The sequence below is a fragment of the Somniosus microcephalus genome, chromosome 7 (assembly GCF_052327205.1).
Source record: "Somniosus microcephalus isolate GS21.2 chromosome 7, FLI_Smic_1.0, whole genome shotgun sequence".
Classification (NCBI taxonomy): domain Eukaryota; kingdom Metazoa; phylum Chordata; class Chondrichthyes; order Squaliformes; family Somniosidae; genus Somniosus; species Somniosus microcephalus.
This window is the reverse complement of record NC_140993.1, coordinates 34,047,922-34,064,206: the sequence shown is the minus strand read 5'-3', so window position 1 is coordinate 34,064,206 and position 16,285 is coordinate 34,047,922. Positions and strand designations below refer to the sequence as shown.

At 44.4% G+C, this 16,285-nt stretch overlaps 1 protein-coding gene across 7 annotated transcripts in view; it reads left to right on the top strand.

The window, feature by feature from the left end:
• Positions 1–16,285, top strand: part of LOC147114602 (receptor-type tyrosine-protein phosphatase mu) — a 1,110,132-nt gene that overhangs the window by 1,040,272 nt on the left and 53,575 nt on the right. For all 7 annotated transcript variants that reach the window (XM_085992394.1, XM_085992393.1, XM_085992392.1 and 4 more), the window contains one exon: positions 1,846–1,943. In XM_085992394.1, the coding sequence (XP_085848520.1) occupies positions 1,846–1,943 (98 nt within the window). The remainder of the gene's footprint in view (positions 1–1,845; positions 1,944–16,285) is intronic.

Sequence of the window (16,285 nt, the reverse complement as noted above, 5' to 3'; positions counted from 1 at the left end):
ACTTCTGGCGCTTCCCTCCACCATCTGCGTGGGCAAGCCCTCGGTGTTACTTTTATTCTCTTTTTAGGGGTGGGCCTGAGGCCAAATTATTGACAAGACCATCTAACCTATAGAGGTTCCCCTGAAACCTCAGTACCCAATTGGGCATTGAGTTCTTTGTCTCAATTCTTGGATGAAAGCCCTCCCCAAAAGGGGGTCTCGTGATCTCATCCAATTTGTCTTATTGTTTAATCTTTCTGAAGGTTCTTCCTTTGGAATTAGTATCTTATCTCCTGGTCCCAATCCTCCCTGGTACAATTGGTACTAGGCCTGGCCTTGTACCCATTCAATCATGAGGCGCAAGCCAGAGCTGCCCCACTTCAGCCAGTCGTCATCTCATTTTCATCTAGCAAACTGCTCCATCCTGAGATGGATACCCTAACCTCCCTAAATTCCTTTTATTCTATGTCTTTTATACTAATTAATTTTTAATTATCTTTCACAAGCAGTTTTGTTAAGCTAACTCCAATTCCTACCTTAGTACTATATCATGGTTATTAGTAATAATAGAAGAAACGTAGGCATTGAGCCTTAGTTGGTCCAATTAGAGATACATAAACAAGGTTGAAATCCCAACTTGAAAACAGCAGATAGTTAGCTTGGAAACAAGATTATTTATGACGGTCACAGTGCGGAATGCTATAACATCCGCAGTGAACCAAAACCCAAGCAGATTCTAAGCATCTATCTAATTATTCTAATACTAGTCTGAAGAGACATTTTGTCTCCAGTTCTAATACCATCATGTAAACACAGCATTATTCGCGTCACAATTTTATCCACGTAACCATATACATTTTGGGCACCCCTGATTTCTAACACGCTCCACGAGTGTGTTTGGGAGCCTTACAGAAAGCATGTTATAGTGAGGAAAATGTCGGAGAGCAGTTGTTTTAGGTGATGTCTCTGTTAGGAAGGGAGTCACTGCAATATCTGGCATTTTCAGCAGGGTGAAGGAGATTGACCAGGTTTATCCAGGTGATTTGTTCACTGTGATAAATGGATGGGGGATGCAAGATAAACATTTAAGGCGAAGCAGGGATGTCAGGTTGAACTTTGATTTAATACAGAAAGTGATAGAACTGTGGGACAAATTATGATGGATGGCCATTGAAGCAGACATGATGGAGCTGATAAAACGCTGGCCTCCCATAATATCGGGCCGTGATGCTTGCTCCATTTGTGATACACTGTGGAAAATGTCCCAGTCACCCGTTTTACGTCTGCGTTGGAAAATAAAATTACCTCCATTGTCAAAGCTCATATATGAATGGTGTCCACTTGGGTGATTTGCCAGAGGACCAGGCCCACCCTTAGAATCATAGCCCACCAACGCAGTTAACACATTCAGGAGAGGAGGGTAGAAGAGGAACATCTTTCTATTTCTTTTTTGGTTTGAATATTTTATGTTTCGATGCTATGTTATGTTTGGATGGAGAAACTCTTGCCCTTTAAGTTAAAAAGCAGTCAAGCATATTCCTTAATCTTTGTGACATTTACTGCAGTATAAAGGAAATCCTTAATATATATGGTGCTGTAAAATAATAAGTCTTTAACTGCATCTCCATTTTCATTGAAGTCCAAGATTTAAAAAATAAATTGCTTAAAACAACACGCTTTACCTCTGGAATTTTTCCCAATGAAAGCCTAATCCCATCGGAGATTGGAACCTGGTCAGACAGTTTGCTGTCTCAGTTGCTATTTTGGTTGCTCTGAGTTTGGAATGGAAGTTTCGAACAAGCTCCTGTCTCAATGGATTTTTTTTTGTTGTATAGTAAAGTCTGAAATCCTTTTATCTGTGTGCAGGAGCAATGCAAGAGACGGTCTACGATTTCTGGAGGATGATCTGGCAAGAAAATTCTGCGACCATCGTCATGGTGACAAACCTGGTGGAAGTTGGAAGGGTGAGTGTATCCCAAAGAGGAATGAATCCTTTTGAGAGGCTTGTTTCATCTTCAGTTTTACAGGGATCTGACAGAGACAGTGTCGAGCAGAGTTTTTTGTTGCTTTTTTTTATTCCAGTCGTGTTCCCGCCTCTCCCTTGCTGTGTGGTACGGTTCCAGGGATGTTAGTCACCTTTCCATATCGACAAGGAACCGTTCTTCATGCCTGAGCCTAGCCCATGAGTGTTTGAGCACAGAGTGTATCGCACTCGAGTCTGATCCATTTATCTCCCAATATCCACATGTGCAGGAGTCATTGGATAGGAATCGGGAGCAGGGGTCCTGGCTGGTTGTTTTCATCCTTCCTAACCCGGCGTCCTGGATTCTCTAAAAAGGAAGTTTACATTTTTTGCCCCCCTCAATCAGCCCCTTGCCCAGGGGGTCAATCGAAGTAGAGGTGGGGTCAGGGGAGAGGCCTGGGCAATGCCCCTCATGGGCAGGCAACTGTCAGTACTTTTTTTGTATTCATTCATGAGATGTGGGCGTCGTTGGCAAGGCCAGCATTTATTGCCCATCCCTAGTTGCTCTTGAGAAGGTGGTGGTGAGCTGCCTTCTTGAACCGCTGCAGTCCGTGTGGTGAAGGTACTCCCACAGTGCTGTTAGGGAGGGAGTTCCAGGATTTTGACCCAGCGACAATGAAGGATCAGCGATATACTTCTAAGTCAGGACGGTTTGTGACTTGGAGGGGAACTTGGAGGTGGTGGTGTTCCCATGTACCTGCTGCCCTTGTCCTTCTAGGTGGAAGAGGTCGCGGGTTTGGGAGGTTCTGTCAAAGAAGTCTTGGCGAGTTGCTGCAGTGCGTCTTGTAGATGGTACACACTGCAGCCACAGTACGCCGATGATGGAGGGAGTGAATGTTTAATGTGGTGGATGGGGTGCCAATCAAGTGGGCTGCTTTGTCCTGGATGGTGTTGAGCTTCTTGAGTGTTGTTGGAGCTGCACTCATCCAGGCAAGTGGAGAGTATTCCATCACACTCCTTACTTGTGCCTTGTAGATGGTGGAAAGGCTTTGGGGAGTCCGGAGGTGAGACACTCGCTGCAGAATACCTAGCCTCTGACCTGCTCTTGTTGCCACAGTAGTTATGTGGCTGGTCCAGTTAAGTTTCTGGTCAATGGTGACCCCCAGGATGTTGATGCTGGGGGGATTCGGCCATGGTAATGCTGTTGAATTTCAACCATCATAGGCCAGGTAGGCATGAAAGAAAGGTATCGAGTGGCACTTTCACCCACTGTCCATGTGCAAATGAGGTGCTCTTGCACTGACCCCGCAAACTCTGGCAGGGGTCAGTGTTGGAGGGCATAGGCAGACCTGATCCCGACACAACTGCCGCCTGTGGAATTTCGGGGCCAACATGAGATAAATCGAGGAGTAAATGACAAGGTGACACCCAGCCTCGATTCTAAAGGCCTGAAGAAGGCTACATGGAAGGGCAGACTGAGTGAGATAAGGGGGTGAATTTCCCTGGGGAATTCTTCCACTTGTTCATCGTAACTTCGGCAGAAGAGCTGTGGGGGGAAAAAAACAGCGCAAGTGGTGTTTATGCCATTTTTCCGGGGTTTCCGTTGCTCTTCCATCAAAGTTTCATCTGACGAATGGAAGATTCCCCAACAGAGAATCACCCCATAGGATTTCTAAGCTTTGAAGATCCTGAGAAAGAACTAGCGCAGGAAATGCTACAATGAATCTCGATTTCAATCCTGTGAAGATGCAGAAATAAGGAATACCGTGCCAGGAAATCTGCATGCACACAGTTATTTATTTAGTTGTTTACCTTATTGTTTAGTTCGTGTTTGCAAGAAACACATTAGTTTAAAAAAAAGCTTTTAAACACCCAACATGATCTAGCACATTAATCAAATCGCTACACCACAGTGAAAGCAAAATGACAACAACCACACCGCCAGGCCAGACCAAAAACTAGCAACGTCTTTCCTATTAAGAGAATCTGACCATCTTTTGGCATCTAGATTGTATCTTGTGAGTTACCTTCCCGGTCCTCTGCCCCATCTTCACTCCTAAAGCAATTTTTAAACCTTTTAAATGAAGCAGTGCTCTGGCACGAGATTCCCTCAGGTGAGGGAGCACCTGCTGCTGATGATTCAGGAGCCTCAGGGTGGGCTTTGGCTCATCTGTCACTGCCCGTCATTTTCAAAATGTACCTCATGAATATGGACACTGTTCCCTGCTTGTACGCTAGCAGCGAGGGATTGAGGTCGGTGGGTTTCCCAGGACCGGCTGCCTTGCCTACTCCTGCTATTGAAGTCACACGAAAGCTGTGTTTTGACTGTTTTCATCTATTGAACCCACACGAGATGCCATAAACCATTTATCCAACAGCATATCGCACAGCTGCTCACATCTGCCCCACTTGTGCTGGGACTAAAACCTCTAATGTGCTGTTAACAAAGACCCATCTGCTGCCTCTGCCAACACTCCTATTGCTGTAAACTGCAAAACCTCGAGTGGCAATTTTACTTAATGATTTTTCAATATGTTTAGCAGTAAAATATATTTAGTTTAATGGACGGCTCATCAGTAGATGGCTGTTTGTTCAGACGGTGAAATGGCATGTCTCGGGTACTCAGGAAAAGCTATCGTCTTATTACCTACCGAATCATCACTTTGCTTCAGGCCCATTGTAACCTGAGGTACCAGGTGCCTAATGTCTAATAAAGACTTATTAGACTTTTATCGCTTGTATAATTACTCAGGTGTCTTGTGACTCTGAGTGTGCTTGCGTATGATGACACTGACATAAACAAATCTCCCGTTACCATAGTTTTACTCCTTATGTAGTAAAGATATTGAACATACGCTACGCCCAAGGGCGACGTGTCTTTGGAATTGGGATTGGCATTGCCAGGGCCACTAGTTTGTGAAGGCAGAATGGGAGCGAGTTTCAAGTAACACCCAAAATGGGCACAAACTTGCGGAGTAGCCGCTCTGTCCGCCTGTCGGTGCCGGTGTGAGGCCCGAGCCATTTTGGATCAGTGGTTAAGGGGATGCCAGGTTTGAGTGGTAGGAGGACGGAAAGACTGAGGGAGGTAAGCGGTTCCACAGGTTCAGCGTCTGAGAAAAGAATGAGTTAGAGTTATGATGAGCTGAGAATAGATAACCCAAAACTCCTTTTTCTCTACTACTAGCCTCCTTTAAACCCCTCTTACCCACTCCTTCTGTCCTCACCCCTAACAACAAGTGCGAGGAACACGTAGATTTCTTCAGCACCAAGATAAAAGACCATCCCTTTAGCTGCCTCCTTGCCACACTTCCCCTTGCCCACTGAGCCAAACCTCCCCCAGTCTTGCCCCAACTGGTGTGTTGAACTATCGTCTCTCTCTAGTTTCTCTAGCATCTCCAGCCAGTCTCACCAAGCTCCTCTGATCCATGAGAAGGGCTGTAACCTACTAGGCTATGGACCAAGAGCTGGAAAGTGGGATTAGGCTGGATAGCTCTTTTTTGGCCGGCACGGACACGATGGGTTGAATGGCCTCCTTCTGTGCTGTAAATTTCTATGATTCTATGAGGCCATCTCAACCCCATCCCCAATAAATTGATCACTCACTTCCCTTCCTGGTCCCCACACCATTGTAACTGGTTCGCTGTCCTCAAGCACTGTAACCCTCCTTTCAAAATAGCCAGCATCACCCCAATTTATCAATAAAAAACTGCCCCAGACCCTCTGCCCTTACTATAGTACCATATCATCTACAACCTCCCTTTCCTCTCCATGGCCCTTGAGTATGTTGTTTCTGATCTGTGCTTTCCTCTACTGCAACTCGAATCAGGTTTGCACCCCTCCCACAGTGCCAAAATGGCCCTAACCCCAAAGTGATGAATGACATTCTCTGTGACCGTGACCATGGTGTAAAGCCCTTTCTCATCTTCCTTGACCTCTCTGCGATGCAGTCGATCACATCATCTGCCTCCAGCACCTCTCGTGTCTTTTCCAGTTCAGCTGGATAACCCTTACTTGGTTCCACTTTTATTATCCAATTGTAGCCTAAGTATCTGTTGTATTGGCTTCTCTTCCTACCTCCCCCCCCCACCCCCCGTACTGTCATCTCCTTGGGCCATCCTTGGCCCCTCCTCATCTTCATCTACATGCTGTCCATTGACAATATCATTCATTATCTTGAGGGGTAATTATAACCTTACCCGCCTGGCGGGAAACTGATGGGATCGGATTGGCTGTTTTACTTCAACAGAAAGTGAAATCGGGCAGTGTGTAAAATGAGCAATCATCCAATCCTGTCAGATTCTCCCCGGGTGGCTGAGGTTAAAATTATCCACAAGGTGTCAGCTCCCACATGTATGCTGATAACTCCCACCTCTCTCTCTCTACCACCTCTCTGAAACCCTCCACTATGCTGTCAGACTGCTTGCCCAACATTCAGTCTTGGATGAGCTATATTTTCCTCCAGCTAAACATGGTGAAGACTGAGGTAATCCTCCTCGACCCCGCCACAAACTCTGTACCCTCACCACGAACACCTTCCCCTCCCACCTTCTCTTCTTCTTAGGCAGTCCCTCGGAACCGAGGATGACTTGCTTCCGCACCAAAAATGAGCTCTCAGGTGACTGATGAGTCCAATGCGGGGCCTACAGTCTCTGTCACAGGTGGAGCAGACCCCTCCCACCACCTCAGACTAAATCAAACTGTTTGCAGCTTTGGCGCTCCATTTAACCATGACCTGAGCCTCCAACCTACTTCCACCCCAGTAACATCACCTGGACATTAGCCCATCTTCCAGTGAAACCTTCATTGATGCCATTGTCGCCTGTAGATTTGATTACTCCAGTGCTGCCCTGACATTGCCCCATCCGCCATGCTCTATAAACGTCAGCTCATTCAATACTCTGCTGCTCACATCCTATACCCCGCCATGTCCTGTTCTCCCATCACTCTTGTCATTGCTGATCTACATTGAATCATAGAATGGCTACAGCACAGAAAGAGGTCATTCGGCCCGTCGAGCCCGTGCCGGCTCTCTGCACAAGCACTTCAGTCAGTCCCACTCCCCCGCCCTTTCCCCATAGCCCTGCAAGTTTTTTTCCCTCAGGTACTTATCCAATTTCCTTTTGAAAGCCATGATTGAGTCTGCCTCCACCACCCTTTCACGGCAGTGCATTCCAGATCCTAACCACTCGCTGCGTAAAAAAGTTTTTCCTCATGTCACCTTTGGTTCTTTTGCCAATCACCTTAAATCTGTGTCCTCTGGTCTCGACCCCTCTGCCAATGGGAACAGTTTCTCTCTATCTACTCTGTCCAGACCCCTCATGATTTTGCATACCTCTATCAAATCTCCTCTCAAATTTCTCTGCTCTAAGGAGAACAACCCCAGCTTCGCCAGTCTATCCATGTAACTGAAGTCCCTCATCCCTGGAATCATTCTCATAGATCTTATCTGCACCCTCTCTAAAGCATTCACATCCTTCCTAAAGTGCGGTGTCCAGAATTGGACACAATACTCCAGTTGAGGCCGAAGCAGTGTTTAAGACAGGTTCATCATAACTTCCTTGCTTTTGTACTCTATGCCTCTATTTATGAAGCCCAGTATCCCATAAGTTTTTTTAACTGCTTTCTCAACCTGCCCTGCCACCTTCAACGATTTGTGCACATATACCCCCAGGTCTCTCTGTCCATGCACCCCCTTTAGGATTGTACCCTTTAGTTTATATTGCCTCTCCTAGTTCTTCCTACCAAAATGTATCACTTCGCACTTTTCTGCGTTAAATTTCATCTGCCACATGTCTGCCCATTCCAACAGCCTGTCTATGTCTTCTTGAAGTCTATCACTCTCCTCCTCACTGTTCACTATACCTCTAAGTTTTGTGTCATCTGCAATTTATCTTGTACTCCCAAGTCCAAGTCATGAATATATATCAAGAAAAGCAGTGGTCCTAGAACCGACCCCCGGGGAACACCACTGTGTACCTTCCTCCAGTCCAAAAAACAACCGCTTACCACTACTCTCTGTTTCCTGTCACTTAGCCAATTTCGTCTCCGTGCTGCCACTGTCCCTTTTATTCCATGGGCTTCAACTTTGCTGGTAAGCCTATTACAGGAAACTCTCTTTTTACCAGCACCTAAATAACCGGAAATCTCTCTTAACCGGCAAAATTCAGGAGTTGGTTCAGGTAAGTTTTACTTCATATTAGTGGCCGTGTAACCGGGGTTCCTGGATCTGTGGCCATGTAACCAGGGTTCCTGCACCTGTTGCCATGCAACAGGGATGCCTGGATCTGTGGCCATGTTACTGGGGTTCCTGCACCTGTTGCCATGCAACAGGGACGCCAGGATCTGTGGCCGTGTAACCGGGGTTCCTGCACCTGTTGCCATGCAACAGGGACGCCTGGATCTGTGGCCGTGTAACCGGGGTTCCTGCACCTGTTGCCATGCAACAGAGACGCCTGGCTCTGTTGCCGTGTATGGGGCTCTCGTACCTTAGTAAGTATACCTCTCTGTAATCCGGACTTTTTGATCAACCGGCACCACGCCGGTCCCGTCGGTGACGGATAAAAAAAGAGTTTCCTGTATGTGGCTCTTGGTTCCCCAGTGCATCAAATTTAATATTCTGATACCCTGTATTTAAATCCCTCTAGCGCCTTGCTTTTCCTTATCTCTGTAACCCCCTGAAGTCCTACAAGCCTCCTCCGATCTCCATTCCTCGGATTACTTCAGTCGCCCAGGTCCCACGCCCCTGGAATTTGCTTGTCAAAATGAGGTCTTGCAAGCAGGTAGCAAAGCCTCACTTTTTGGCACTGAATTGCCAATCAGAAATTCAAACAGCCCACGAATCGAGCGCACCAATTTCTCCAGCCCATGTCTGTTACCTGTGAGATGCCGCACTGCTGCAGGTCCGGTCAAAATCGAGGCTTTCATTTCAATGCAGCGGCAGTGCAGTGAGATCCTGGCTGGTCCCCCAACTGAGCCTGTCTGACAACTCCCTGATGTGGCAGTGACATTGAAAATATTTGAAAGGTGGATTTTCATTTTTTTTGATAAAAGCTCATCAGTCAATATAGATTAATCTTGCATGGCAGAATAAAATTCCACGCAGCCCAACAGATTTGAAGCTGCAGGGAAGCCATTAGTATTTTTCTTTCAATAGAGTGATTACAGACGGGGAAAAATCCAAATGAGGAATTATCTGAGTTGTGTGATAAGCTCGGTGCTGAAGGCTCAAACATGAGTTGCGTACTTTATGGTGTCGTTTCTTGCATCAAATCTATCAGAATTGCACAAATATTTTTAAAATACATGGATCTTGAAAGTACACTGCGTGAATATTTGCTTAATTGCAATTTCTTTGTCCACAATTTTAATGGAGGTGGTAACCAGTGGGTAAATTGATAAATTGGTCACAGGACAAAAGCAAAATACTGCGGATGCTGGAAATCTGAAATAAAAACAGAAAATGTTGGAAATACTCAGCAGGTCAGGCACATCTGTAGAGAGAGAAACAGAGTTAATGTTTCAGGTATCAGAATATTAAATTTGAGGCATTGGGGGAACCAAGAGCCACATAATAGGTTTACCAGCAAAAAAAATGTTTTTCAATTTTTGTTCTCTCTCTCACATGGCAGCTGTCGATCATTCTGCCAGTGCCATTTACACTTCATCTCGAGTCATCTTTTGTTTCTTAACTCGTCCCATTACCATCTCCTTTTGCCTTGCACCATCATCCCTTTTGTCTCTTAATCTCTCCTGCCTTCCATCCTATCACAGACCTTCCCTTTTGTTCTTTCCTCCCCTCCCCCCTCTCCCTGCCCCTACACTTGCTTAAAAACCTGTTCCATCTCTAACTTTTTCCAGTTCTGGCGAAGGGTCACAGCCCTGAAACGTTAACTCTGTTTCTCTCTCTACAGCTGCTGCCTGACCTGCTGAGTATTTCCAGCATTTTCTGTTTTTATTATTAATGGTCACAGGAATTGTATTGTGTTTGTATAGTCATATCGGCGCAGTATTACATTCAAGGCCACGATGACTTGGGCCAGATCTGTAAGGTGGAACAGGTAAAAGGAAGGGAAATACAGGTAGTGGCAATTCCGTGGTCCAGGAGACCAAGTGTACAATTGAGAGGACACTCTGCACCAATTTCATTCTGGCCTGCAATTCCATACTTTCCATTTCATATGAGGCAAAGTTTTTGCTCCTGTTTCCTGCATAAATCTGATTACGGCCCCAGATACCATGCAAAAAATTTTTACATACACACCTGTCACAATTCAGTGGTACTTGTATTGGGTTTTATCTTTTTTCATTATGTGCCATTTTGTTAAGGGAGGGTCCGCGCAAACAGGTACTCTTAAACAGCCCTTGGAAGGGCTTTTTTGTAATGTTATCACAGTGGACTTTTTTGTTAGATGTTTTCCGTATATTTCTGAAATTTTTATTAATATACTGGCCCGTATTTTCCGATCCCTACGGGTGTGTACAAGCTGTGTACATACCCGTAGGGACCTCGCAGGTGCCGGTTTCAGGCATGCCAAGCGCATGCGCTGAAAACCGGCACTTCCGATCTGTCAAGAATCCTCTTGACAGATCGCACGCCTGCCCTGGAGAAGGGCCTCTGCAGGTAGAGTGTTCTGAGAACCTCCGCCCGCTGAAATCCCTTAAAAATCTTACGCCTGGTAGAAGCAGGCATAAGGCCTGCTTTTACCAGCATTAGAGATTAAGAAAGTTAAAAAAAAAAAATTCACTCATTTATAATTTAAAAATACTTTTAAAAACAGTAAATTTATTTTTAGCCCCGTAAAAAACTTAAATTTTATTTTCAAAAAATTAAATTTTTGTTTACAATATTAAATTTTATGTAATTTTAAAAACTTGATTTAAAAAAAATGTATTTCATGTTTTGATGTGTTTTTTTAGTGATCCCCATTCAGTGATCTAACCTGTCAAAAGTATGAAAAGTGATTCCCTTCTCCCATTGGTTCCCCATGGCCCACGTGATCCCAGGGACACTTGCGAACCGCATGCGCCACTGGGATACCTGGGCCTTGTGCATTTCGTAGAGCAGAGGCCCAGGAGCGGAAATGTCCGGACCTCCGGAGCCCTCGGGTAAGGGCGTAGATTTTTTCCAGATCGGAGGCCTCCGCACGCAGGAAGCCTCCGATCGGAAAATACAGGCCATTAATTTTTTGAAAAAACTTGTCAGCACTTTCACGCATTATTTCTAAAGAAACTCAAATAATATTTCACAGTTGAGTTGGTACAAGGTGAAAGAAGGGTAGCAGCTCCTCTTCCTATAAGACCATCATTAAACCCACTTCTTCAACCAAGATTTTGATCACCTTTCCTAATATGACCTTCTTTGGATTGGCATCCATGTTTTTAATATTATACCACTGTGAAGCACCTTGGGACTTTATTTTACATTATATGTGCTACATAAATGCAAGTTGCTGTTGTTGTTGTTAGAAACATAGAAAAATAGGAGCTGGAGTCGGCCATTTGGCCGTTTGAGCCTGCTCCACCATTCAATAAGATCATGGCTGATCTTCTACCTCATCTCCACTTTCCTGAACAATCCCCATATCCCTTGATTCTCTTAATATTCAAAAATCTATCGATCTCTGACTTGAATATACTCAATGACTGAACCTCCACAGCCCTCTGGGGTAGAGAATTCCAAAGATTCCCCACCCTCTGAGTGAAGAAATTTCTCCTCATCTCAGTCCTAAATGGCCAACCCCTTATTCTGAGACTGTGACCCCTGGTTCTAGACTCCCTAACCAGGGGAAACATCCTCCCTGCATCTACTTGTCAAGCCCTGTAAGAATTTTGTATGTTTCAACGAGATCACCTCTCATTCTTCTAAACTCTAGAGAATATAGGCCTAGTCTACTCAATTTGTCCTCATAGGACAATCGCCCCATCCCAGGAATCAGTCTGGTGAACCTTTGTTGCACTCCCTCTATGGCAAGTATATCCTTCCTTAGGTAAGGAGACCAAAACTGTACACAATACTCCAGTACACTGCAATTCCTTAAATGCGGTTTAGTTATTCTAATATGTGTTGATGGATTGACCTTTACGAATGTTAAGTTCTGCTGGCCCCGTACATTTTCTGACAGATTTTAAAAAATCTAAATCCATCTCTTCTGGCTAATAAAAAGTTGGAAGGGAAAAGGTGTATTTCCTGGCAGGGTTTAGCAATCTCTTTTGTATTTTTAATTTCTACATTTGAATGTGTCAGGGGGAGATCACCGACATTGGATAGTTATTGGGACCTGATACACAGCTGCACTCAAATCTGCATCCATTTCGTTAGGCACAAGACCCAGGGCCTCAGAGGACACACTTCACCAACTCATAGTACACCAGAGACTGAGAACTCACTGTGCCAGGAATTGCAGTTTGACTCTGCAACTTGCCAGTCTACACAGTCTCAATTTTTCACACGTTATATACAGGGCTGACTCCCTGAATCGCCCAGGAAATCATGGACTGACACACCCTGATCTTTAAATTAATGTTTTGAAAATCATGGGCCGACCAATGCCTCTACCAACACGGTCAGTGCCTCTCCTCACTTGGACCGCCCCATGGAAACAGCCCTTTAAAGAAATTATTCCTTGTGAGTTTTGTATTTTTTGTTGAGAGAAGAAAAGTAAGAATAATCTTGCATTTATATAGCACCTTTCACGAACTCAGGACATCCCAAAACGCTTTACAGCCAGTATTTTTGAAGTGAAGTATTTTTGAAGTGTAGTCACTGTTGTAATGTAGGAAACGCGGCAGCCAATTTGCGCTCAGCAAGCTCCCACAAACAGCAATGTGATAATGACCAGATCATCTGTTTTTGTTATGTTGATTGAGGGATAAATATTGGCCAGGCCATCGGAGGTAACTCCCCCACCCGTCTTCGAAATAGTGCCATGGGATCTTTTACGTCCACCTGAGAGAGCAGACGGGGCCTCGGTTTAACACCTCATCCGAAAGACGGCACCTCCGACAGTGACACACTCCCTCAGCACTGCACCTTTCACGACCTCAGGACCTCCCAAAACACTTTACAGCCAATGAAGTGTCGGCCTAGATTTATGTGCTCAATTCTCTGGAGTCAATCATGTGGTGAGAGAAATTGCTCTTGACTTCTTTTCATTGCGTTTGTAACAGGGAAATGCTTTCTTGATAATCTGTGCATTTTCCGAAGGGGTTGGGAAAGCGGATTACAGTAGATAGCTCCAGTTGAAAAGATGCACAGGCACTGACACGATTGTCAAATTGCCTCTTTTGAGCTGTAATTTCTATGATTCCCCGACAGATTTAAAAATATTAGCCTGTCTTTCTTTCAGAGGCTGTTTTAACCTGCTGTGCCTTTCCAACATTTTCTGGTTTGTTTTTTGAAGTTCAGATTTCAAGCAGGTTCTTTTCTTTTACCTGAGTATATTGTGTTTTTTTTAAATTTTTAAATTGGAAGATTGTGTGTGTTTTTTTAATTATAGATATAGCCTAACTCTAAATGTACTTCTATTACCACTGTAGTACTGATTGATGGGCCAATCCGCCAATTATAGAGCAAGATAATGAGAACTAGCAGCGAAAGAGGCCAATCTTTTGGCAAGAGAGTCTGAGCGACAGCAAAGTCATTTAGAAACCGTAATCGAGCATGGGTTTTCATTTTGTATTTTCATGGCTGTAATTTGTTTAAAAATTAAAATGTAATCACCTAATTAATGAGAGCATCGTATTGGCTGGATCAGTGCAAGCAGCATTCTAATGATACATTAATTAAATCTTTTATGGTAATCAATATGCTGACGGCAATTTGCTGCTTTTAAATGGCAGCAGCCAGGCGAAGAGTTGGCTGACTGCCCCGTCGGCAGCCGTGCGTCAGCCCGCAGGGTTTAAAAGGGTAAGTGCATTGAATTGTGATTTAAACCTACATGTAACAAAGGGAGGTACCTTATCAGTCTTGCTCAGTCACTGTTTTATTGTTCCGTTTTATGCTTAAGAGTGAGCAGTTAGAGGTAGTTTGCAGTGTTTCTGAGATTTGAAGAGGTGCTTTGTACACTTTTCCCTTTTGTGACATCGTCTTGCTTGGCCCGCTGAAATGATTAACGGGGAAACCGGCTCATAATAAGCTGGTCCACATTTATGATATTGAGCCCGACCTTGAAATCCGGCGGGAGAAGTTCTATGTAAAATGTCTGCTCCCACGCTACAATCTCGACAATTGTTGTAAAGGATGAAACAGAGCAACAGGAGTTGCCACAGCAAAATCCAACCCAATATCAGCACGAGAAAAAGAAAATCATAATGCAGTACAGAGAGTTAGTAATGCTAATTATAACAGGAACCAAGGAATGTAGTATTCTTAGGGCACCAGGGCAATGCCCACTTTTCATTTTCTCAGCGTGACTTCGCTAAATCTGACTGTCAATCTGATTAAAAGTCAATTGAGACACACCTAAGGAAGACTGTGCACCACAGGCAAGATGGGTGACCCAGAAACAGTACAATGCACTTGCCTACCTTTTTCAAAGTCTGTGCCTGAATTAAGGTACCTTACCTGCTGGTAGCAGGTATCAAAAATTCATGACCATTGCACTTACAATTTTTCCATATGCACTGGCATTTACTCTGTTGTGCACAGATGAACATCCTTCTAGGAGGAGCTGAGGGGTGCCATGATAATCATCAGACTTAAAGTGAACCCACTTGTGAGACAACTGGGGTATCTTTTTCTGTCATGGGCAGGTTACCCTGGAGCCTACTTTGTGCAGTTAACTTCTTTCAACCTGCTGTTGACTCGTAAAAATCAACATTTCATTGTGCAGTACACATGTCTGCTGCATATATGACAAATAAAATTGAATTGAATTGAATTGAATTGTTACAGCAGCACTGCTCCAGGAAGCTAGATACCAGGATATTAATAGAGAACATGTCATGATCTAAGAACATCTAACACTTGAGATGCACCCAGCAGTGTAGAACATAAGAACATAACATAAGAAATAGGAGCAGGAGTCGGCCATTCGGCCCTTCGAGCCTGCTCCGCCATTCAATGAGATCATGGCTGATCTTCTGCCTCAACTCCATTCACCGGCCCTGTCGCCATATCCCTTGATGCCCTTACTAGTCAGAAATGTATCGACTTCTGTCTTGAATATACCCAATGACTGAGCCTCCACAGCCCTCTGGGGTAGAGAATTCCAAAGATTCACCACCCTCTGTGTGAAGAAATTTCTTCTCATCCCAGTCCTGAATTGCCTACCCTTTATCCTGAGGCTGTGGCCCCTGGTTCTGGACTCCCCAGCCAAGGGAAACATTCTCCCAGCATCCACCCTATCAAGCCCTGTAATAATTTTCAAAGAGATGCTTCAATGCGATCCCCTCTCATAGGAAGCTTAATGACTCGGTCGGTGCCTGAAATGTCGTCAAGACAAAACGTAGACTGGATTCTTTTAAAAGTTCAACTTTGGTGGCACCTCGAACCAAGCTTTGGGTGTTTAGCATAAACCTGTGGTGTGCTGCTGTAATGATCTTGACCTTTCAGTACAAAGGAAAGCAGAGTTTGACCAATAGCAATGCTGGAATGAAGACCCGCTCGATCTTATGATAGAAATCATTCATTGAGAACATACCTTTTGCTAATAGGATTCATCCAGCCCTGGGAATATTATTTGAAATTGAATATCTTCTCCCAAGAGAGCAGAAGGGGGGGGGAGTTTGCTTTGCTCAGATCCCTCCCTTTGCTCTCCCTTCAAGGAGGAAGATGGGGAAAGGTATGTTGTAAGAAATGAAATCAGTTCCAACATAATGTGGTACTTATATACTTCACTGGTTAATAATGAGAGCTTAAAGTGCCAACAATTGAAATTTCAGAAAACTGTCAATTTTCAGATCATTGAAGTTCAGTGAATAGCACAGGAATACAAATGTATGGGTCAATTCTTCCTTCTGAATAATATCAGGATTCTACAAAATAGCAGCAGGACGCATTCTCTATTCAGGTGGAGTATATAGATTCTGAACTGCTAAATTTCTGACAGTTGCTTTTGTGGAAAATTAACAGGACAAGATTTCACAATTTCACAAATCTGCAAAAGCTTAGAGAATCGCAGCTTAAACCAGTCGAGAGATAAAGTTCTGCGACAATAGAAGAACTCAAAGGAGATTGCCACGGTGATGGGTAAAATCATCTCCTAAGGCTGTGTCTATGCAAATAAAGAAAGCAGAATCAGTCACAGAATACTCTAACATTAGCCCAGGGCTGGGTTTTTTTTTGAAGATAAATTTACTTTCTTCGTCTGCGTGGACTTCGGGGGGTGGGGGCGGGGGGGAGAA